At 41.4% G+C, this 24,038-nt stretch overlaps 1 protein-coding gene across 2 annotated transcripts in view; it reads right to left on the bottom strand.

The window, feature by feature from the left end:
- Nucleotides 1-2,596: 2,596 nt before the first annotated feature.
- The window catches only part of pdlim2 (PDZ and LIM domain 2 (mystique)), a 34,985-nt gene continuing 13,543 nt past the window's right edge, over nt 2,597-24,038 (bottom strand). Inside the window, exons 4-10 of one of the 2 annotated variants that reach the window (XM_080045200.1) lie at nt 23,350-23,419; nt 22,775-22,926; nt 21,063-21,126; nt 9,847-9,965; nt 4,969-5,117; nt 4,285-4,399; nt 2,597-3,738 (exon numbers count right to left, since the gene is read on the bottom strand). In XM_080045200.1, the coding sequence (XP_079901326.1) occupies nt 3,567-3,738; nt 4,285-4,399; nt 4,969-5,117; nt 9,847-9,965; nt 21,063-21,126; nt 22,775-22,926; nt 23,350-23,419 (841 nt within the window). In that variant the 3' untranslated portion in view covers nt 2,597-3,566. The remainder of the gene's footprint in view (nt 3,739-4,284; nt 4,400-4,968; nt 5,118-9,846; nt 9,966-21,062; nt 21,127-22,774; nt 22,927-23,349; nt 23,420-24,038) is intronic. The other variant, XM_080045201.1, reaches the window with a different exon arrangement.

The raw sequence follows: 24,038 nt of genomic DNA, 5'->3' as shown, positions 1-24,038 counted from the left end.
GTTTGCCTGTGTGCGTATGGAAAGTTCCCAAAATACAGTTCTGTTTTAAAAATACTTTTTGATATACGAGAGGCTCCGGGAGGATGGAGAGCGTGGCGATTCAAATCTGGAGAGCATTTCAACATATGAGAAGGTGAACCTGGAAAGCCTTTGAAAAGAGGGAACTTCATGCAATTGGGCTTGACGTGTATTCGCTGACATATCCAAACGGCAGGCACCTCAGTCATGCGAGCCTGCCCGGCAGTATAATGGCGCACTGTGCTCTGACCCACACAGTGGACCCTGGGTTTGTTATTCCTGTATATGATACTGTACGCCGGAGCGGGGCTCAGAAAGCCAGCATGATTATTGAAAGAAAGCACAAGGAGTGGATGGGCGCCTGCTCAGCAACGAAACAGAGGGCTGTTTATCCAAGCTGTTAAATAAGGCCTCAAGTACAACACCCCCCTCCAACTCCACAAGGCCCAAATCTCTCTCATCTGGAGAGCACAGTTTCCATTTAAAATGTCACGTCCCAAACTGCACATTACATCAAATTGTACTTAATGGCATCCAGACAAACTTTAATGTCGTTCCAACATTTTCTCTCTATGCACTCCACATCCCCCCCCCCCCCCCCCCCCCTTGCTCCTCGCTCCTCATAGCCAAGCAAGCAATCTCTCCGTCTCCCTGTTCCACATCTGGACTCCATTCCAGGTGGGGTGTTGAGAAAGAGGAGAATGTTGGGGAAGGAAAGGTGGAACACGGAGATGCTTGGAGGCTAAAAAAGAAAAGAAAGAAAAAAGGCAGAACTGAGATAATGTCTTGAGGGAGACTTCGGTGGAAGTTACGCAAGCTTTTCTGGATGCAGCACAGACACATACGTGAGACGGCTGGGCTGTTTGAGGACTCCTCTTGCCCTTCCAAATCACGTGTTAGAGCAGAAACATCTCAAATCAATGAGGTTTCCAGCGCAATCACAGAGACGTGAACCAGACCAAGTAACTGCTGGGACTGAGGCATATCTCATGCCAGTGGATAAACAAAAGAGAGCTTCCAGCTGGGAAGTGAAAACCTCCGGCCCTCCATTAGGTCCTCGTCTGTCATTCTCGAGGGGCCCATGACATCTAGTGGTGCGATCAGCAGCACACAGATGGATGGGCCACCCTCCTCCAAACAGCTCTGTCAGTCTACCAGTCGGTCCAGTAGTTACAATGCAGGCACTTCCTGGACGAATGGTTTTAATTAAGGATTTATGGTGACTTTAAACCCACTGCTTGCACAATTTATTGGGTTATCAAATCATAATGCAGGGCCACATCTTCCAGCACTAAATAACGTTGTAGATCATTAAGATTTATTATTTGCAGTAGACGTAACAGCAGCAGAGGTAATGGGCATTTAATCCAGTGAACAGTAGTCATTTCATGCCATGTTTGTAGTGTAATAGTTATATAGTGTAATATTTTGTAATCCATATATAAGGAAGCACTTATTACTGTAATAACTGGGTAAATCCATGTGTAATATATGTATGCATACTTGAGTGAATGCATGCATAGATGTTAGCCACATGTTAAAACCAATGTATTTGCATTGTATGGTAACATTAATTGTATTATTGGGAGCAATTGTGATGGAAAAGAATGTCAAAGTATACATTATGTGCCAGTCAACTTATGCTGTTATAGTGGTAGTTCTGTTCTGGGTAGGTTTTCCTTCAGCCTCTCCAGAGCTCAATGGCACTTTGTAAACTATAACAGTGCTGCCCTCTTCTGGTTAGCATAGTGAATTAAACAATTATTTAAAAATTATCTGTGCAGTCACTCTAGTAGTTGAAGGCTATAAAAACTAAGAAAAACAGGTTTAGGTCATGCCCATTTAGTGGAGTGACAGGAAACTTGCAGACCCTTAACTGCCGTTTGTGACCGCTCGCTTTCCATTTTGACATGAAGACTGACTTAAAGGCAATCAAAGTTGTAACTCACCGTGCTAATGTGCTGCGTAACGTTAACAATACTCTGTTACATATGGGTGACACCCTACTCGTCAAACCTGTCCTCTTGGCAGGGAGTTGTGTCCCCTCATTAAGTAATGCGGTTAACTCAATATAGCAGTAATTCATATTAGAATATGTGGGACAAATCAGCTCAAGTAAAGGAGTGGCTGACTCGAGATCTGTTGTCTAATAAAAATCTTCCAGTCGCACAGTCCTTGTACTAATGTGTGTATGTGTGTGTGTGGGGTGAAATAAAACTGAGGTCATCAGTGTACCTCTACACCCGTGTTGTCAAAACAAATATCACTAGGACATTGGCAACAAAGCTCCCCCCCTCCATCTCCATGTTATTTGCGTTATGTAATATGTCTCTCAAAGACCTGGCAAAATGTCAGCTATGAGAAAAGGCCTATTGAAATAAAACCTGTCATTTCATTACATAAAGCCTCCACTATTTAGTTGGTATTTTACCCATGATATTTATTATGAGTTGAATATTTTACATACCTGTGATGGGCCACCTAAAATTCTTTAGGACAGGGCAGACAACACCAAAAGGTAGTGAAACATTAAGACATATTGCTTGTTATTATTCCAACACAGTCAACATCACCGAAGAAGGTTTAAATTGTGCGATTTTTATTTAGTGCCACATGAAATGCGAACATTATAGTGTGTCTCTGAGCACTGCTGTAACTGGAAGTGTAATATCAATGCTTTTCACACTAAATGTCCTGTGCATACATTATGCATTTTAAATGGTCTATACTATTATAGAATGCATTTTAATCACAAAACATCAAAACAATATTTGTATATTGAAATAAACTATAGTCCCTCATAAGAAACAATAACAGCAAAACAAGTCAGCAAGTAATTTTTTTTTCTTATTTTCTACTTCTAAATTCTGCTTACAAAAGAAATAATATCAAGGGCTTTTGGCCTGACTAGCGCAAAAATTCACAAACTCCTTTGCATCTTACAACTTGGTGCCCCTTTATCATGTCCTTCTCATGCGCACACACCCACAGTCACACACACACAAATACAGGAAAGGCATGCAGAAGCCACCACACTTCTGCATATGAAAGCATGCACCAATACACACCCTCACACAGCACGGTCTGTGCAAAGCACATCTTTAAAATGGCATTAAGTGTAGATTTTGGTCCCTTTGTGTCAGCAGGAGATTCCAATGATTAACCAGATCCTCAGAAAGCCATCCTGTTGAGTTTGTCTAAAGCGTTGGAGTTATGTAAATCTGGCCCAAGTACAAAGTCATGTGGCTGGAGTCCATGGCAGCTGTGCATTATTAGAGCTTAGATTAACCTAAAGAGACTGAGGAGGTCGGGCCAGATGAAAAACAAAGCCCCATTTTGCATACAATTATAAGAAAGGAAAGAAAGTGAATCAGAATATTGCAAAGTGTGGTTAAGTTTGATCGGAAAAGAACATCCCGTGCCATATCGTTGACCAGTGTCCACCTGCACGCCCCATCCCAAGGTCTATAACTGAGTCAGATGAGGTGGAGCTTGAGGCGAGCAGCACTCTGCGTCCAGAGAGGGACAGCTGTGGAGCGGCAGACTCGTTAGCGAGGGGAACTCCCTTGGCCTTGGTGCCTCTCTTTGGCGTGTTTCTCACAGTACATCACATCTCCACACCAGAAGTGACCTCTCATTCTGAGGTTAAGACCGCAATCCGTGCAGGTGTAGCACTCAGGATGGCGGTAGTGATCCTCCGTGACGCGCACAGCCACTGTGCTGTTTAAGGAGGAAAACAGTCAGAGATCAGACCAACTCACAATAGGGTGAAAGGATGTTTGTCTGAGGGTTGGAGAGATTGCCATGATAAACAATTATATTTAAATAACCATCTTAAAGATGAACTTTCAAGTTAACACAAGAGACAAACTATGTCTAATAACAGATGCTTCTCCAACAAGTGACAGTATTTGAACTTTTATGTATCATATTGAATCCAGAAAATTCAAACATTTGATCTGCTTTAGAAAGTAGTAAAACTCCATCGGCAGGTTTGGTATGTTATACTCTCAATTATTAACACACTGTTAGACTTATATGAGATAATTTATGAGACTTCTTCAGTTCATTCAGCATTGGATGTAACAGTAAAACTAATAATAACCACACATTCCCATACAAACAACCCACACACACCCGTAATATCACTCTTACTGTGGAACATCTTTCCCCCTGGGCAAATAATCATTATTATTGTAATTATTCACACAAACACACACCTTGTTTTTCCAGTGAACGTGCAACTGCAGGTGATAATAGACTTACACAATACTGTTGCCACACTTATCACAGCTGTGGTGGGTGCTTTTGACTCCTGCGACAGATTGGCTTGGTTTGGGGACGTTGGATGAGACCTTCCCTGGGAACCGCACGGCTGCCTCTGCAGTCAAACACACACACACACACACAAAGAGATATTCTGACTGGCCAGCACCCCTCATCACATTAACACTATGCTCTGTCAGTTGAGCTTGTTTGTGTTTTTGATTCGTCACTGCTAGCTCATCACCCATGGGACACGGTTCATGTGATGGGTGTCCACACATTGGTCATTATCACGTCATGAAAGAATGTTAGAACTATCTGCATTTATTTGACTGCCATTTATCAAAGCAGAGGGGTAAAAGTAGGACAGACGCATTCCATTAATAGGCTGTCCCCAATATAAACTGGCCATATGATATAAATAATTTTGCATTTGACATAATAGCTGAATCCTCATGCAAACATTTTACTGAGATACAACCATCACCAAATCTAGAAAATATATGCACTTTATTTGCTTTTGCACCTCCATGCAAACACGATCATGTCCAAATCATTGTCTATACTTGATTATTTTGATCAGGGTCGTAGAGACGGATAATTCTTATACACAGTAGAATGTCAGTATTAAGCAGCGTATGCTTTCTGCGTTCACATGTGATTGTAATGCAAAGTGTGTCTAACCTTGTTCATCAGCCTCCAGGACCTCTTGTAGCATTTTAAAGGTGTTGGACTGGCGAGGCACCGTGCGGGACTCCTTATTCTCCTGGATCATCTTGTACACCTCTGAGTCTCTGTCAAACCTCTGCATGGCAAAGTCAGAACTCGAACTGCTGATGGAAGAAATAAGTAAAAATGCCGCAGGTCACCACAGTCACTAAAATCAATGGTCGAGGTCGTGGTGACGTGTTCAGTAGAAAATGTATGTTTATGGAAGTCTGGTTTAACTAAATCCAGAGGAAATGAAGGAAAGGCCAGCAGCCGGCTTTGGGACTTTGACCTTCTACCATCAAGTCTAGATTGCACACCACAGGCAAGAGGCCAAAACTGTCCAATCACACATCATACTCTCACCAGGACCCAGTCATATCCCCTCACCATATGCTCTGTTTCTAAGTCAGACAGCAGCCTCAGGGCAACACACCAAGAGGACATGACACTGACAATAAAAGCTAAGTAGCATGTGTGATATATTTTCTAATGCAAAACAGCAGTAGTTAAACCGTTGATATTGTAAGTTAATTCATTTTTCCTCAAAGATGAAAATACCAGACATGCACTTGGTAATAGCCTGCTAAACAGTGGAGAAACGGGAAGGAAATCTCTGAACCTTGCATCTTGTGGGCTTTTCCAGCCATCAATGCACATGAGGGGGCAGGAAGTTTTCACCTTTTAGTAGTTTATGTTGTCAACTCATTAAGTAATTATAAAAAACAGTGGCTCTCTTTACAAGCACATTCTTTGCCCCTGGTGTGGTGGAAAAGCAGTTACTTTTTTACTGTTTCTTCCATACTTAATGTGTGGTTGAATACCAATCCCTCCCCTACCCCCGCTGAAGAAACACATGCAGAAAATCCGAAGTAGCATTGGTAAGTAAAGAGAAACCCAAAGACAGAGTCTGTTCTCGTGTCAGTTTATTTCCTCTTCCTCTGAGCTGGTGAGTGTTTGCTGTCAGCAGGAGCTGGTTGGCCGGGTTCTAGTCAGGCCAGGTGTCAATTCTTTCCACATGCAGTCAACTCATCCGTCAGTCAACTTAACCTGACGGACTGTCCCATCTGTTGGCACATACAACAAATCTGCAAAAATATTTACTCTTTTACAAACACCTGTGTTGTGAAGAATCTTCTCAAAGACAATGACCTAAACCTCAACCAGGTTAACCCGTTTTTTGTTTTTTAGCCCATCACTGCACTATGAGGCCCTGTATTTGGTTATATGTTGTTCAAGAACAAAATGACAGGCCAAACGTGGTTGGTTTAACAACAACAACAACAATTAACCACTGAAGCTTTCATTTTGGGCAAACAGTGTAGGAATTGCAGTGTATTTTTATACACAATGCCCCAGTTTCCTGAAATTAAATAAATTAAATGTATTTAAAGTAATTGCCATAAAGTTTTGGGACCTATATTTTGTGTCAAAAATGTGGCTTATAAATACCATCAACTTCAAATACTTGGCATCTTCTGGGTAAAGTCTGTACAGCAGCCATCTTCACTTCTTTCTTATTTCAGGCTTTTGCCTTCAGTCTGTGCAACACATGCTCATATGGATTGGGGACAGACTTTGCCAGTCATGAACATTCAGCTGCCTGGTTAAACTCCCTGCTTGCTGTTTTTGGGATCACTGTCCTGCTGCATTGTCTGACCATTAGGGGATCGCAAAAGACCCTTAAAGCTATTGTACAAAAGAACAAAGTCAAAAGCTTAAAAACTCTCTTCAAATAGTTATGTAGCATATCTAACTTGATCTAATATGTTCATAGGGGTGAGCATGGCTGCAGCGTGTATGTGTATTGTTCCTTCCTGGATTTCAGCTTGAGGCTTAGGCTTCTCACTAAATGAACATGGCTGAAACAGGAGAGAGCCAACAACACACAAGACAACAAATTTGCGACTTAAGCTCAGAGCCTTTCCTCTGCATCACTGAACATGCTTCAAATTGGAAACAGACCTCTAAAGAAAGAACACCCTCCAAGTTCTCCACATGCTCAGCTCCACCCTCAGTCCATTTCCCCTTTTCGCTTCGCTCACCATCCCTTCTGAAATTGCAATCTCTAAGCAAGTGGAAAGTTAAGGTCAAATGGAAAGAAAACAAAAAACACGAGTGAGGGCGACGGGGAACGGCATGCATCAGAGCAAGCAGAGGCAGCAGTTAGATTTCACAAAGTATCAAAGAACGTCAGAGTACTGTGTCCTTTGGGAATTGTGCTTTTACATGATCTCACATCTATGAAATGTCTGACAGATGAATGTATTCCTGGTTTGCATACCCAGACTTTGCACACAGGAACAATGATAAAGATCTAGTCATAAGCATGTTAGCGTAGCCAAAACAAATCAAGGATCCCAAGCCTACATTCCAACCGCATTTCTCAAAAGGAGATTACATGCAGCACAACATCTAAACCAAAGTCTTTACAAAATGACAAATCAAAATGATGAGACTCACCTCAAAAATAAAGAAAGTGGGAATAAACAAAAGTAAGCTCAACTTTTCTTTCCAATAACTGTCCCTGTATTTCTATTCCTGCTGTAGCGACTCAAAACATCCTAGAGAAAAAGGATGTTAGTCGAACACACACCTCTATCTGAACCAGACCAGACAGAAAAACAAGAGTCTGACTGAAAGGTGTGCCTCTGCACTAAAACTCATTGGCCATGCGACATGTAGGGGTGGGAATATGGGTGTCACCGTGCCTGTGATTGGCTGGGAGGCAGCAGGGAGAGGCTTGGTGTGCAGGCTGGGGGCTCTAGACTGGAGGCCAATCAAGGGGGAGATGGAAAATCAGACTCTTTTAGAGAATATGGGGTGTTTGGATATGAGTGCAGTTGCTGACACGTCATATCACTAGTCTTGTTACCCAAGGCAGAAGGACTGGGGCCAAAGTCAACCATCCAGAGCTGTGAAAACACATGCAACAGGCTCTACAGCTGAGAGACTCAGTGGACACAAAGGATTACGTGAGAGACTAAAAATTAAGATTTTCATTTCAGCTGGGACAGAAAACATTGGTGAGTCTAAGTAAATCCAAACAAGGTTCAGAGGGCAGCACCTGCACTCTATGAAGTGAGTCAAATTAAAGCTGCAGCACCTCATCAGAGGGGGCCAAGCAGGAAACAGTGTAGTGCAGGTGGTGGACACAATGCAGGGTTTACCCAGAGGCAAAACTGTAATGCATTCATTTGTAGCTGTCAACTCAATAGTGCAGCTGCAAACGGCTCCAAGCACCAAGAGACAGCTGCAACACAGCAGTGAATTCACAAGCCGACTACCATTAAATGAATCGATTAGTTTGACAGACTTTTTGCACTTTCATCTGCATTCCCGGAGGGACAAAACAATTATACAAATGATTGTTTCTATCAGAAACTGAATATCCAGATAAATTCCCAAAAATGGGTAATACTGTGATAACATAACCACTGATAATAATGTATTTTTGACACAATATCACTAATAACATTTAAGCTCATGGTCATTTTATAATTTTTCATACATTTATTAATACATTTAGTAGTTTACCATTACTAGAACTAGCTTAATCTGAATGGAATAACTACAAGCTTTTCAGAACCAGGTATTGTTGATTTCTTAGGACTGGCCTGTAGATGGTGCTGACTGACTGCCTGGACATTACACAGACCTATTGACTGGACACCTGTTACATTAACAGTAGTGTTATCTATCAAAACTACTGTTAATATTTGGAAGCTTTAGGTTTACACTAAGATTTATGCAGAGGAACTATTACAATTGCATTTATAAATGTTGTTTTTAATTATAATTGGAAAGTTAAAGCTTACCATTTTTTACACCTGAAGTCAAGGAATTAAAATAGAGATGCATCTTGTGGACTGCAAAAACATCTAGTTATTTCATATGGAGCTTATGAACAAATTGCATTGTTGTGTTTTACACTTTTCGAAAACAGATACAGTGACACAATCTACAGAATTGCATCTCACTCCACTCTCAGCAATTTGGACAAACTCCACCATTCTGCCATCCGTTTTGCTACAGGGGCTCCATTCACTACTCACCACTGCGACCTCTACAACCTGGTAGACTGGACTTCCCATCACACCAGACGGCTCCATCACTGGTTTCTGCTCATCTATAAAACCATTCTCGGCATAACACCTCTCTACCTCTCTTCTACACCTCTCCCACCCTGCCCGCAATCTAAGGTCCAGTGCATTCATCAACCTCTCCATCCCCAAAGTCCGCACTGTCTTTGGACGCAGTGCCTTCCGGTTCGCTGCAGCCTTTGACTGGTACACCCTTCAAAACACCCTTAAACTTTTAGTTTTCACCTCTCTGTCTGTCTTCAAACAAAATCTGCAACTAATCATAGTTGACTGACTCCGGCACCTGCTAGTAGCCCTTCTTGTCATACCCTATTGATTAACTGTTTATTTTATTGTATTATATTGAATTTTTTAAAGTGTATTTTATATATTTAAAAAAATAAAAAATAAAAGGTGTGTGTGTGTGTGTGTACGTACACGTACACACACACACACACACACACACACACCCTCCCTCTTCCCCTTCAGGCTGCATTTGACAATAAGAATTTTGTTCTTAATTTGCTTGCCTGGGTAAATAAAGGTTAAATAAAATAAAAAATACAGTTCAAGCAATTTGGAGTTGCTACTGTATGCCTGGTTACTAGATTTGCACAAATGTGATATATTTCTACTTAATGTTTCATTACAATTAAAATGTGCAAATTGGAGGTGTGTTTCCATAGCAGTCAGTGAAATATGCATTGATTTCACAGTGAAATATGGAGTCTTAACATGTTACATTAGTGTATGCGATGCAAGTTGTCTTTACCTGCGACGAGGGGACATGGGTATGTCGCGATCAATGGGGCTATGGGGCGAGTAGCATCCTGGTGGGGTCGGGGTTCTGCTGGACATGGAGTTATTTCTGTAGTCTGAAGGGGAGAACTCCTGAGGAGGAAGAGGAAAGAGACAATGACAGCAAGAAGAGGGTGAGTAAACGTGAAAGTCAAAAAGAAAAAAGGCTTTGCAGAGTTGAGGAATCTATTGAGCCATCCTGCAAGTACTAGGATCCAGACCATGATCCAATGTTGATCGAAAATAAATCAATAAAGATAAACACACATTGAGCCATGTTCCATGCAGCTGCAGGAATTCCCCCAGCAGTATTTCTGGATTACAGCTTCACATTCTTCTTGGAACTGAACAAATGACAAATGTAGCATCCTTGTTTCAGGAAGATTTAAATCTGAAGAGAATTTGCCTGGAGTAAGTCATTTTGTAAGACATTCAAGACTGAAGGAGAGATTTATCAATTAATCGCTATCCTAAATTAAATCCACATCACACAGCATAAAAAAACACTAGAGATAATCCCTCTACTTCATCATCATTATCATCACGTTTGACTGACACCGGTCCTGAAGAAGTGATAATATTTTTGTTATTGTTCATTTGAGCGTACAGGGCACCAAATACAATCCAAGTTTCTGCTGCATGAGTCACGCTCAACATTCCTCTACTGCAGGCTGAGCAGTGTCCACAATCACAGCAACATTTTTCAATCTTGATTGCCATATATAAAAGAGATGTACTTCAGCCCCTCAGCTGATAGATTGTGTGGCAACAGATGTTTGGCACCGACTCAAGTCCAACGAGAAAGACAGAATGCACTTCAATGGGGTCCAGATGCAGAACAGATTTTATAATTATCGATGCTAGTTTCAAACAGTGTCCCTCGTCACAAAGACATTCCACGCAGCGAGAACCTCATTTAGCCAAAATGAGCACTTATTGTGCAAACCAATAGTGTGATTCAGAAAGGGAACTCTGAGCAAAGTCTTAGTTAAGTGAGAACTAGCTGACTATTGACAGAAGAGGGCGCTACATACCCACTGTACACTAGAAGCCCTTAAACATAGGTCTCAGCAGATGTCCTAATGACATTTTTATTCTAGCTTTTCTCAGCAGCTCATTACATTATAAGAAAAGGTTGATTTACTTCAGGTTTCATCATGTTATAAGACACATGAGCTGCTAGACGAACTGACCTCAGGCATATGTTCACACTAAAACACTCAGCACACCTGGACCAAGTCTGCATAGCACATAACTCAGCCCAGACACTTTTACTGCCAAGAATCCCAACAAACAAATCCCTTTCTGACCACTTCTGTATGTGCATACCGAAGCACGCAAACTAACAAAATGACTTAAAAAAATAAAAAAAATAAAGACTTTTCCAAACAGTTTCACAACTTCCAGGGAAACAAAAGATATTTAAGATCTGCGCACAGTCCAGGAAAACTTAGCCTGAGAAGAATCAAACAGCCCAATTATAACTCAAGAGTACAGCTTTCACAATACAGCTAACCATGTTTTTCCTCCCTCAACCAACACCAATTGGCATCAGTTCTCCACAGGCTCATCAAAAGGAGAAATGTCTCCACCCAGATCTTTGAACCAGTACACTTCTGTGACTCTAGTTTAAGCCCATTCTGGTGCTTGATGCTGTAACAGTGGCACTGATGGAGTCAAAGATTTGTGCCTCAAATGCCAGCACCCGCTTCCAATTCAGCAACTCTTTGAACCAAGTCTCTGTTCACAATTGAGTCCAATTTTCCTGGGCTTTTTTTCTTGGCGAGTGGGCAGATTAGTGGTGCGTGCCAGGAAGCCTTTACCAGAAACGATCATTGGGACGCTCACTGCTATTCTTCCCAGGATAAACCCGGCACTATAACTCTGCACGCTTATAAGATATTCCATATCATCAGAGAACAGCAATAGAAACATCCGTGTCCTCTCCTGCTGTGAACCAATCTCAACCGCGCATATATCTGAAAGTAATACATGCTTTGGGGATTCTTCTCATGAAGACCTAGTGAAGCCACATATCCACACTAATAAAAACCGAACCTATGTTATGTAAGTGTCTGGCCACTGAACGTCGATCTTCATGCTCTCCAACAGCAGAAGAATTACAGATACAATCACAACTCTGATCTATGAGACTCAAGAGGAATGCAATGAAGTCAAGAAAAACATAAGGAAGATGAGGGGAGAAAAAACAAGCGCTCCACTGTGACAGCCAGTATGCAGCTGTGATTGAGCTTGACCTTAGAAAGTAAAATGTTAATAAAAAAAATAGTCTGCACCACCAGAGCAGCTCTCCCATCACAATCATCCAGCCTTTTATAGCAGTAACCATGGCACAACTAGCAATGGCCATTAACTGGGCTGCCCAAAACATCTTTGTGAATCATCACTGTTCCATTGTAATCACACCATTACACATGGCTGATCTCAGAGCTACAATGCGTTTGGTAAACTGCACCATGGCAGTGCCAACAAGATGTCTCCCATGTTTAATGCACCAACAAAACTAGGGAGGGGCACAGGCAAGCTGAGGAAAGCCTATTATTTTGTCTGGGATGGGAGCATGGTTTAGAGATGGGTGAGACCACTGGAGAAAGTCATCAGCCAATCTCACTGGTTCCTGTGGCTCGTGAAAGGGAGGAAGCTCTGATTAGAGCTAGACTGAACTGTAATCAGGAGCTCCTAGTCAACATACATACGGAATCATTCGTGCAAGTCAGTGGTATACTGTTCTGGTCTCCAACATTAAACATATCCAAGACTTCCACTTTCATGCATTGGTACATTCAAACACTGAAAACATAATCAGAAAGAAAGCCAATTTTCTTAATCTTCTCTACACAAACAATATATTCTGCCACAGCCCCGCTTTGTCTACTCCACATGGGAGATTTACATTTTTGCTTTTGTCTGTGCTTTTTGAAGTGGACGGGGTTCTGTAGGAAAATAAATATATGATTTTACCCATTTCCAGGCACAAATCAAAGCTGAGCAACAACAAATCCCAACCCGCAGTCTTAATGAAGCTGATTAGCCAAGCTTTTGTGTGCAATAAAGTTTACAAATGTTTTTTTACCACTTAAATCTTAGATTGTTTAGTGTCATATTTGATATTTTAGAGCAATACTTACATTTTAAAACATAGTTGTCATGACTTTAATGTCAAAGTCTAACATGCTGATGGATGTTCCCCTTTGCCATCTTTAGGGCAGATGTCTTGCTGCCGCAGAATAGTTGTGGAAGGTAATGTTGAAGCTCACTGTTTATTTGAACCATCCACCCAACCATCCATTTTTCTAACCCTACTTTATTTTTGTTACAGGGAAATGTGATACTAATGGGATTCAGCTTTATTCCAACAAATAAAATTAAAAACATGTGAAATGTGACAATCCTGGTGGGTTTGGCCAGTTCTGAACTTATTTTACTTGCATATTTATTTACGTTTTATACCTAATTACGTATTGTCACTCAAGACAAGTATGACCTGTCAAATCAGTTTGTTACAGTGATAACAGTTTTAATGATACATTTATAAAATGTCCTATGTTGCTTTAAAAAGCATTTTTGGATGACTGAAAAAAATGTCTATCAAAAAAGTCTATCTGATCTGATTGGTGAATGATTGAACAAGTGTGACTGGCTTATATTCAAGAAAAGGCTTGGAATGGGAGTCGAAAATGGTGGACACTGTCAAAAATGCAAACAAAAAAACAAAAAACAAGCATGCGTCCATGATTGGCCACTTCAAAACACAAACAGGAAATGGTGAACTGAAGTGAGGGCAGCTGGTTTAGATCAAGGCCCATGGGAGAAGCTGGGGACAGTGCCAGTGAAGGACCATTCAGTCTGGCTCCAAGCAAGCCACTCTGCATCATCATCATTACCACCCTGCAGCTTCAATTACAGGGCATGGACCAGCAGCACACAGGAGGGATGCCTAAAGGGAGCTTTTATTTTGGGAAGCTTGGTGCTGCTGTAAGAAAGTGCTGCTAACTGCTCATTCACCGTCTCCACCACATAGGGTATATGACTGCTGTACTACAATGAGGCAGGGGGACAACAGACATCCTGGGCTGGGTAATAATCAGAGTTGTGTACAGTCTTTCCTATCCAGCGGAGTGCATTGGTGGAGGTCCTGAGCAAAGACCTGAGGTTGACAGTAACCTACTCGTTATCCACTGTCACTGATAGACGCTGCCTTGTAATTATGTCTGAGTGATGGTGCATACTCTGTCCATGTTCTGTAAACAATAAAAAAACAACATACGGCTGAACACAGTACATTGTTCTATATCAAAATTCATGTCATTAACTTTCTTGGAACTTTTTTCCTGCCTACTATCCCGCTGCAGCTGATTTATGGAAGGTCTCATACAAAAATGCTGATCGTAATAAAGATAGGACTAGACCAGTGGGATGCCGGGTGCAGATTGACTACAGCTCGTATAGAGGCTGCTTTAAGTGATGAGCCCATTTCCTCTATACGTATATGTGGTCCAACATTTAATATACACAAGCTGGACAGAGGCTCTAGTTCTCTAACCTAAGGGCATACTTACTTTACCTTTTTTCAAAATGGGGACATAAAAACTCCTCTTTATACACTTCCCAGTCCATTCTGCAATACATGGAGTAAGCTCTAGAAATCAAGCTCAATCTTCTCAATCCTCGATAATACTTTCAACATATATATTCTTGGCCCAGGCTTACGCCGCGCAGCATTCAATAACATGGAATAAAGTGACAGATCTCTGTGATGCCAGCGTTAATACCTCCCCCTCTCTCCATTCGTTCACTATGGCCACACACCATCAGACTTCTCAAAATATAAACCATATGTACAAGATTAGAGGCCAAATGAACAGCAGGGAGACGAAGACAACAAGGTGACTGTATAGTCTCTACACTGTTGCCACTGTCAGCGAAAACAGCACTGCATGTACATTCTTCATGACTGAGATTTTCCATTGGTAATCTCAACTCAAGATCAGCACGAAAAGATGAACTGATGATAGGTCAGAGGACGCTAGAGGAACGTATTTTGCAAAATCATCATGGAACGTTTTCTGTACTGTCAAGTCCATGGTTCCTAAAGCTCACCACAAGATACATGAGGATGAACCTGATTGTGTGTGAATTGTAATGACAAAGTGAATACTCCAAAACCCCCGAGACAAGCCAAAACTGTTTAATCTGATCATAGTGTACTGTAAGAGTCTGAAGGAAGCACTTATCCACACTGCCACCAAAAGTCAAAGACACAAAGAATCTGAGTCTGAGTGTTTATTTCTCCACCAAGAGAAATAACACAAATAACACATTTCTCATCCCTATTAAATTCCCCACATGGCTCCGACTGGAGCAGCATATCAAGCCCATTAGACATCTGGGGTTCATTATGGTTGGACTAAGATGGCTGGACTTCATAATACTTTTAAATGTGTGGTTGCTTGGATGCTGCTTTCATTTACATCAAAAAAAGACAGCTGCAATCAAATAGAGCTGAATTTAGACCAAGTGCACTGATCATACGTGTGATAATAAGCTGGGAGTTCTCAATATCATGCCATCTCCTCATCAGTGAGAAGACCTCCATAAATAGGGGATAGAGCAGAGCACCCATGGTTAATGAGCCCAAAAGTACCATAACTGCTTACATAACATGACAGAAAGCACCTGGCATGTCTCATGGCTGGTTGCACACAGTAACTGTATGACACAGCACTATGACTTATAATGCAATACAAGATAATGGAGAACAACCGAATACTCATATTTCTACAGGAATTTCCACGAAAGGCTAAAATATAAATCTAAAACGTCAAGATATGCATTTATGCTGTCTCAGTGTAGCAGAATTATTCTTCCATGTTAACTGCAGATGTCATTTTACCAGCTCAACAATTATGATTTATGAGCAACAGATGCAGCCATGGTAACCATTAGCCTTAAAGTGCAGGTTGTCAGTGTAAAACGAGGGGAATATATGCTGACATGTCTGTTTTTTCTGGCATGAATACACTGACGGGCAGTTATACACGTCGTTCCCTTGACAACAACTTTTGGAATGTTGACATTCCGCTCAACCACCTTCGTAAACAGCACCAACTAGTAAAAAGGCCCATCTCTCCCGGCCAACATTTCCCCATAAACCTTGCATGGCCGAGTGTCCCCATGAGTGCGCCTGAGCGGGGGGCTGGAAAGCATGGGTTATCAAAAGTGCTCCAGTTTGCTTTCCACTCCGAGGGAAAGAAAAACAGGCGAGCGGATCAATCAGCGGGGATGAGGAGAAGCACGCTGCTTGTGCAGTGGCCACAATGGATCCCAAGCTTAATGGCTATGAGTCCACATGTAAATACCTCACACTGTCCAGTCACAAAGCTCAATACAGTATGTAGAAAGAAAATATCCCTCCACCATGGCCACAGCCAGCGTCGCTCCCCAACACTGGCTTGGCTTAGCACAGCACCTGCCTGCCAAACCAAACAACAGTCCCACTCATGTCAGACCCAAAATAGTACTTCATTCCAAGCCACCATCGTTAATGTAAAGACATGTTTGTCTGCATTTAGTTATGCAATGAATGTCTCCAGTCTTGCAGATAAAGTCTTTCTAGTATCTTCAATCTTCGACCTATAGTGCATGCAATATAACGTTTTACATTTTCACTGAACTGAGATCTATTCCTGCATGCCTTGGCTCCATTTTTGACCGCAGCTTTGCACTTGAGTCCACCACAACGTCCAGAATAGAGAAGGACAAAGCTAGCCACTGGCGTGCAGACTGGCCTGCTGTGAGGAGAATGGTGGACACAGAAGTGTATGGGATAGAGGATGTATGTATGGAAACCTAAGAACACCAGCTCCTCTGGATAAACAGCCTAGTGACAGTGACACATGTCATTAAGCCAAGGCCACCCCACCTACTGTAAGGTAAAAAGGAAAATATGATCTGCTAAGGGCCAACTCCGAGTGTTACCCTGCAGGAGCTGGCCATCCTACACTAGGGATATTTATAAAGCAACCACTCCATCCCAGTACAGGATCAGACAGCCCACTAAGGCAACCCTCAGGAACCTCAGAGTGCAACAACGGCAACCCCAGACATGGAGCCTGGTCCTAATGGCCCAGTGAAGGGTCAAAGCAGTTTGGTTTTGGCCAAGCTCATCGCAACAGAGAACCCGTTGTGGTCATCTCTTGATGATATAAACAGATGCTCTGAATCATGCTGGTGGCGGGCCAGTGCAGATACAATCTCATGCCCGGCTTCCAGGAATGGAGGATGTCTTAGCTCCTTCTGTCATGGTGGTGAATTGGTAGATGATAAAGTCCATTACCGGAGTCAGTAACATCATGGCCCGACAAAGCAGTACCATAGGAAACAATCCTACACCTAGTAAAGTGCATCAATGTGTTGGAAACCCCCGTTTCCTGTATATGAATGCATTTTAGCTCTTTTCATTTGTCTATCCTCTTGAGAAGGCCTGACATCAGGGTCGTAGGTGGTAGTATGGGACGGTTGCTTTCTGCATGTAAACTAACAGATACACAAACCATACGCAAACATTTTAAGTGTATCTATTTATCCTAAAATCATCCCATAAAACACACTCATTGGAGGATAATGTGTATTGCCCAATTTTTTACACAGAATTATTATACATGTGTTCAGTGTGGTGCTGTAGGCAGTTTGGCATCGAGGATGGAGGCATCGAGGACATTGCTGTGTATGAGCAGTCTTTAGGCTGAGCAGACTGATGTGATGGCTTTAAATACAGTTGGGGAACGTCAGCAGGCACGCTGGTGTCCTCTCCGCTCCCCCCTCGTCTCCTCCAGTTCCCAGCACACAACGACAGGCCTTGTGACACGAGGGGAAAGGCAGCACCAGCCTTCTACAGCTCCTGCCATCACAGACACCATTGTACACAGGCTTTTTCTCAGGATATCCAACACCCTGGAAAATGGGGGATCCTGTTGCGAGTCCCACTCTCCCCACTCAGGGAGCCAAAACAGAGGTGGAAAAGCCTTTTAGGAGCTTTTCAGAGAGGCTGATCACCTGATACAGCAGAACTCTGCACCTCTCAGACAGGACAGAGGCCCTTGTCATGGAGGCTCCTCATCTTAGCACTCACTGGGCTGCAGTGTTCCTGCCAGCCTGAGCAGCATTATGTGTGTCCACGGCAGGCCTCTTCTCAGCCATTTCGCCACAGAGCACTCTGAAAGAACGCCACTGACTAATCACAGCACTGAGGCGGGAGGCTCGTCACCACTTTAAAATCAGGGTAGACATCGCTTCAAGGAAAGCGTCAGCCAAAACCCCAAACTCTCATCCACTAGGCTTGATGATGGTAAACACTGAGGATTTCAGGCAAAGACAGCAGAGCAAGCAATCCAAATCAGCTTTAAGACCAGAAAAAGAAAAAAAAAATATTCAAAAGATACTTAAGAAGTTAAAAAAAGCTCAAAAAGCAAAATTGATATTGGAATAGAAATATATGGATTCTGTATCATTTTGTATCTCTGGCCATCATTACATTCCTTCTAACAAAACAGAAATGAGAGAAAACGGTGAATTTAAATATGTCAGGAGAATGGGAGAACGGGCGACTCCATAAATACCACAAATATGTGAAGCCGACTGACGGCTATGACAGGACTACGTTCATTTCTCAGGGCTCGCAGATGGAGCTCCAAGCCACAACACAGCTCTTAATGTGTTTTTTGGTAGGCCAATAAGGAAGTTTGCTCCACCATGGTTTGCTGGCCACAGCCTCACTATAACTCCACAGCGGATTTTTGAATGTGGTTTTGGATTGAAGCTGAAAACATCAGAATCTGTATTTAACAGAGGCTTATAATGAATTGTGCAAGAAAAAATCCAATGATAAACGTTAAGTGTAATATATTTATGCTGAATTGAGCACTCGTACTCTACTCATACTACTGGACCATTTAGTCAGAATGAGAGAATGTTGAAAAACAGACTTTTTGAGCTACATTTAAGTGGTTTTGCAGTTATTTAGCATCACATTTCATTAGGTTGGGAGTTTCACAAAACACAGAAAAAGGCTAAAATTGAACTGCACTCTTTCATTAAACCCACTCTGCCTGGTAAATGCTCATGTCTATCAAACTGAACCCTTAAGTGTCTCCCACAAACCTCCTGTTGAATTTCAAGACTCAAGCTAAAAATTACGACATCATAAGACTGCGCACAGAGTCACAGAAGAAATCATACAACTGTTTCACAGGCTGAGTAGTACTCTTTGTGGCAAGAAAAGTGGTCTACGTGTGTACATCTCTCCTTTAAAAAGGCCCAGACACTCACAACAGGAATTTAAAAAGATTAATTTAGAAAATAGTTTTTAGTCAAGAGGATTCATAGCCCAGAAAAGCAAATTCCATTCCAGTGCAAGGACTTGACACTAGATGACTTGATCATCTACAGTCCAGTATATTGTCCCCCTGAGGTGTCCAAATGAAAATCACATATCACACCCATGTCAGTTAAATCTGCTCAAACAGCGAGCGAGTCAGAGAGCTGATTCATGTCTGCACAAACAGAAATCCTGAAACCTGTCCTAAAACAACTTGGAAGGAGACAACATGCAGTGTGGCTTTGCAGTCGCATCAAATAACAGTAGTTATTAGGCAACTCTTGCATTCTTAAAAGTCTGCATTTTCTAGCAGCAGATTTTATGGAGGTCATGACCAAAGCATTGTATTTCAATAAAACTGGAGAAAAATGTCCAAAGAATGAATGACAGTATCTTAAAAATGACCCCACTTAGACCCCAGTTACATCATGGCTAGAGTAATTCATCTGTCTCCCAGTGTGAAAAAGATCAAAAACTGGTTTGACGTAAGCCCCCAGTCTCGGACTGGACACCGCTGTGAGTGACTGTGCATCTGAAGCCCTTTTAACATGTGAACAGCACGAAGAATCCCAAACTCAAAGAGAAATTTTAAAAATGGACCTTCTCAGCCAGCTGCCTCCTAGAAGGAATGCGTAATGTCTGGGGTTAAAACCTCTGCATATTTATCCAACTTTCTTTAATGTCCAGAGTTATAAAAAGGGCTGGGGTTCCTTGTGCTATTACAAAAAAGTGCATAATGTTTTTTCCTGCTCTGTCATTTCACATGTCTTGTCTTCAGTGGGACCCATGCCTGAGACAAAGCATGCAGGCATAGCTGAAATAGCTCATGATGAACTTTCCCACAATATTTTCTCTCTTTAACCCACCGAAGTCTCTCCAGACGCCTGAGTACCACCATCTTGGTTTTGCTGTTGGAATGGTAAATAAGCACAGCATATTTAAGCTGCAGTCTTGTGATAACCCCCAAGTCCATATTTAACAACTTACTGAGACCAATGAGTCTCCATTCAGACAACTAAAGGTTAAGGCCATTGTTTTGACAGAAAATAGTAATCTTTTTCCTTGGAGTAAGCGCTGAATGAAACAGCCCCAGACTGTTGTTGAGGTTAATGTCAGATATTTTCAAAGAATGACCTTTGATGTTTATACACTCCCTGCTATGCAAATGTCAAACCCTTTCTGTATCCCACCTTGAAGTACATGTACAGTACACTTGTAGGGCATTTTCTGTGGCGTTAGCAGAGAAACAATTTAAGAGGAAAGGCTAAGAATTCAAATATGTTATTCTTAGACACTGGGACAGTGCAGTCAAAATAAATACATCTCAGAGATCTACAGACAAGAGGACAACCACCTTCTGCTGTATGCAGAAGAAGAATGCAACCTAAAATTGCTACAGATGAATGTCATATTGACTTTATGAGGACACATTGTTTCCAGTATATTGTACAACCCCTAGACCTTTTGCAGTATGTGCCTTGATCCTACCATTATCATATCATCATCTCAAAGTAATATTTTAAATGGCAGAGAAAGTACAGAGACAGGAGCACAACAAATTCCTCTCTTGTTTCGGGTTGAAGGAGACCATAATTTCACGCTCACTAAGAACCAATTGTCCTCATCTAATTAAAAGACATTTTATAGATGGAATTTAGCCGCTTTTCTTTTGCGGAGTGGAGACTAAACAAACGGTGGACAACTCTTGATTGCAGAGCTCTTAAAGCAGAAAAAAGGTACAATCACTTACAAGAATAAATGGAGTATTGGGCTTGTTAGAAACAGAAACCAACCTGTGACAGTGATCTGGACATCCTCTGACTCTTCTCTTCTGGAGACCATGATCGCAGCTGGACACTGTAACATGAAGACAACAGAGAGAAACGATACACATGTATGAAAGGGCAATATAACAATATATACCCTGAAAACATGTTTTTCTAATAATTTTTGGTTAAGAAGTTATTCCTTACAAGTATTTTAATGCATAAGATCAAATAAATAGGTCACACCGACCAATTTCAATATGGGATTTTTATGTGGCTTTTGCATCAATGTGACAAACTAAAAATGTGTCAGGTACTTGCTTGACATTCTTGTTATTTAATTTTTAAAAGTTTTTTTTAAAGTGGTTCATTCACAATATAGATTAATACTTCCAAATGTAGTATATTCATGATAAACAGACATTTTTATATAAAAATGGTATATGCCATGATAAGAGGATTTCATCCAAATTGCCCTCTAGATTCATTTTCACTAAAACCTATAACGGTTCTGCAGGTTACCAATGGGGTAAACTTCTTTATTTTTAAAAGGACCATGTTGTGGAAATAAATAATCGCAGAGGTTAAAATCAATTATGTTGTGCACAGCAGGGAGCCTTATCAGTCCAGATGAGGTAGAAAAGTTGAGCTTGAACTGTGACTAATAGTTGTCCAGTAGAGTGAACAGATGGCCAATCAGCCATGCTCAGAAAGTGCGGTGAATGTTCCACATTCTGCCTTTTGTTGAAGTGAATGCAATAGGTGGAATGTGATATCCTGTGCATATCCTTTGTTACTACAGTACAATCCTGTGGCTCCACTTTCGGTCTGTTATTCTCGTACCTATTGACTTTGGGCCTGTTGTGGAGTCAAGAGAGCACTTGTTACAACCTTTTGTCGAGATATAAGCCTATTTAAGCAGTGAATGGATGGGTTCCTGAAAAAACACTCAACTGTCCTTCTGAAATTTCAAAGAGTTTATCTTAGATCCTATCCATGCTTTTTAAGCTAACCTACTGGGCTTATTGTGAAATAAATAGTAAATATAACATGTGTGTGACTTTGGACAGTATTAGCCTTTTCCTTTCAGTAAGCGAAGTAACAATGCAAGAGGGGACGAGCTAGCTGAGGGTTAACTATCGGTCCAACAACTCCAATATACAAGGAAGATAACAAAATTCCACAATAGCTTTTTTTTTTTAAAATTGCTATTTGTCATGTAAATTCCAAACTCCGTGGATGCCTTCTACAATACATTTTACTGACTTCTGCTTCCAAAACTTTCTTGTCATCAAATATGTATTGCAGCCAATTAGAGTGAATCATTTCAACCAGATAGGCGATAAAACCCAGATCTGATCTGCATGCTTGAACATTGAAACAATACATCAGAGTATTGTTTCTGCATTAGAAACATTCTATCTTAATCTGGAAGTTTCAAATAGAAGCATAACTAAACAGTTAAAATATGACTAGAAACTCCTGGTCCTTTCCACATTCAGCACTGTTTGTATACTCAGTGTTTGCGTTTATCTTTTTAAAATGTATAATGTGGAAGGAGTTGTTTCCTTATTCGTATAGATGAAGTTACATGCCTATTTCAACTATATAAAAAATAATTATAATTATAATACCAACTAATAAAACAATTACTAATAAAACATCACTGCATGCATCTCGGATCTGCATGCTTGAACATTGCAATGCTGGTTTCCAATACAGCAGGTCCAGTGAGCTACCTCTTGTTGGGGGTCGGTGTCAGTCTCTCCCTCTTCCATTCTGGGCTGGCAGGAGGATTTGGTGAATAAGGTCGAGGGGATATTGAAGCAGGGCTGGCGATGGTGTACTCTCTGTAGTTCTGATTCTCATCTCGACTTACGATGAGTGTTTCCTACAAAGCATCACATCAGATTGTTTCTGCATTAGTATCCTTGAACGCAACTTGATATTTTCTGCTACATCCACAGATATTTTGTTCCGTTATGTTTTGTCCGTGGTATTTTGGGACTTGTTACGATCTCAATAAAACACAAGAACAAGTATTAAATCACTTCAATGTCTTGTACCGTTTCTATTTTGAGGACAGTTAAATAAGCAGCAATGTAATACACAGATGTGTGATAAATACATTAGTTGAAGTGAAGCAGCATACCATGTGTAGTCAAAACATTAACCAAATGAAACAAGCAAGCAATGTTGTGGATCAAAAAGATGGGGAGAAAATGGTTCTGTGGACATCCATTTGTCATCTGATGTCAAGTAATCAAGACATTCTGTGAACAGATTAAAGTTCCTGTGGAGCTGCAGCACTGACCTGGAAGCGTCCGGTGAGCTGCTCAGGGGTGCCGATGCCGTTTGTCTGTCCCGGGCTGGGATGTTCCGGTCTTGAAAGACAAAAAAAAAAAAAAAAAAAAATCTCAACAGATTGTCAACAGTTTTATTAAAAATCAAAGAGGTAGGAAATCAACTAATGAGGGTAAATAAAGAACCAATGTATCTAAAACCGGTCTAAATGCCATTCTGGAAAAGCTGATGTAGTCAGAAAGTATGTAATATGTTCAAGGAAATGCGGATTAAAAAGGAAAAACAATACGTTTTCCGAGAGTCATAATTCTAAGTGAACTTAATTTTCCTTCCTTTTGCCAATATCCTGGCAAGCGTCCATTAGTATGTTTCCATGAATGTTGGAGATCAGTGCAGAAGGCAAGTACTGCAAAGTCTGTTCCCGTCTGAAAATGTTCTCCCGATGGATCTCATCTTTCCAGCTAGTCACTTTGTTTTACTTTCTGTAAGCAATTCCATCATTAAACTGAGAGGGGAAAATATGGGCAGTATAAGCGCCAATGCAAACACACATTGCCCCCCTGGCTGCAGGGCCAGAGGCTGACTTGAGTCCGGGGTAATGAGGCACACAGGAAGGCCTGGATGCCTGTGGTAAATCACCTAGAAACACACCTCTCTGTCCTGGGCTCCACATACTGCATACAAGAGAGATGGCAAGAA

The sequence above is a fragment of the Ammodytes marinus genome (assembly GCF_949987685.1).
Source record: "Ammodytes marinus genome assembly, chromosome: 2".
NCBI classification, from domain to species: Eukaryota; Metazoa; Chordata; class Actinopteri; order Uranoscopiformes; family Ammodytidae; genus Ammodytes; species Ammodytes marinus.
Note: the sequence above shows the minus strand (reverse complement) of the source record. Positions and strands in the feature narration are given on the sequence as shown.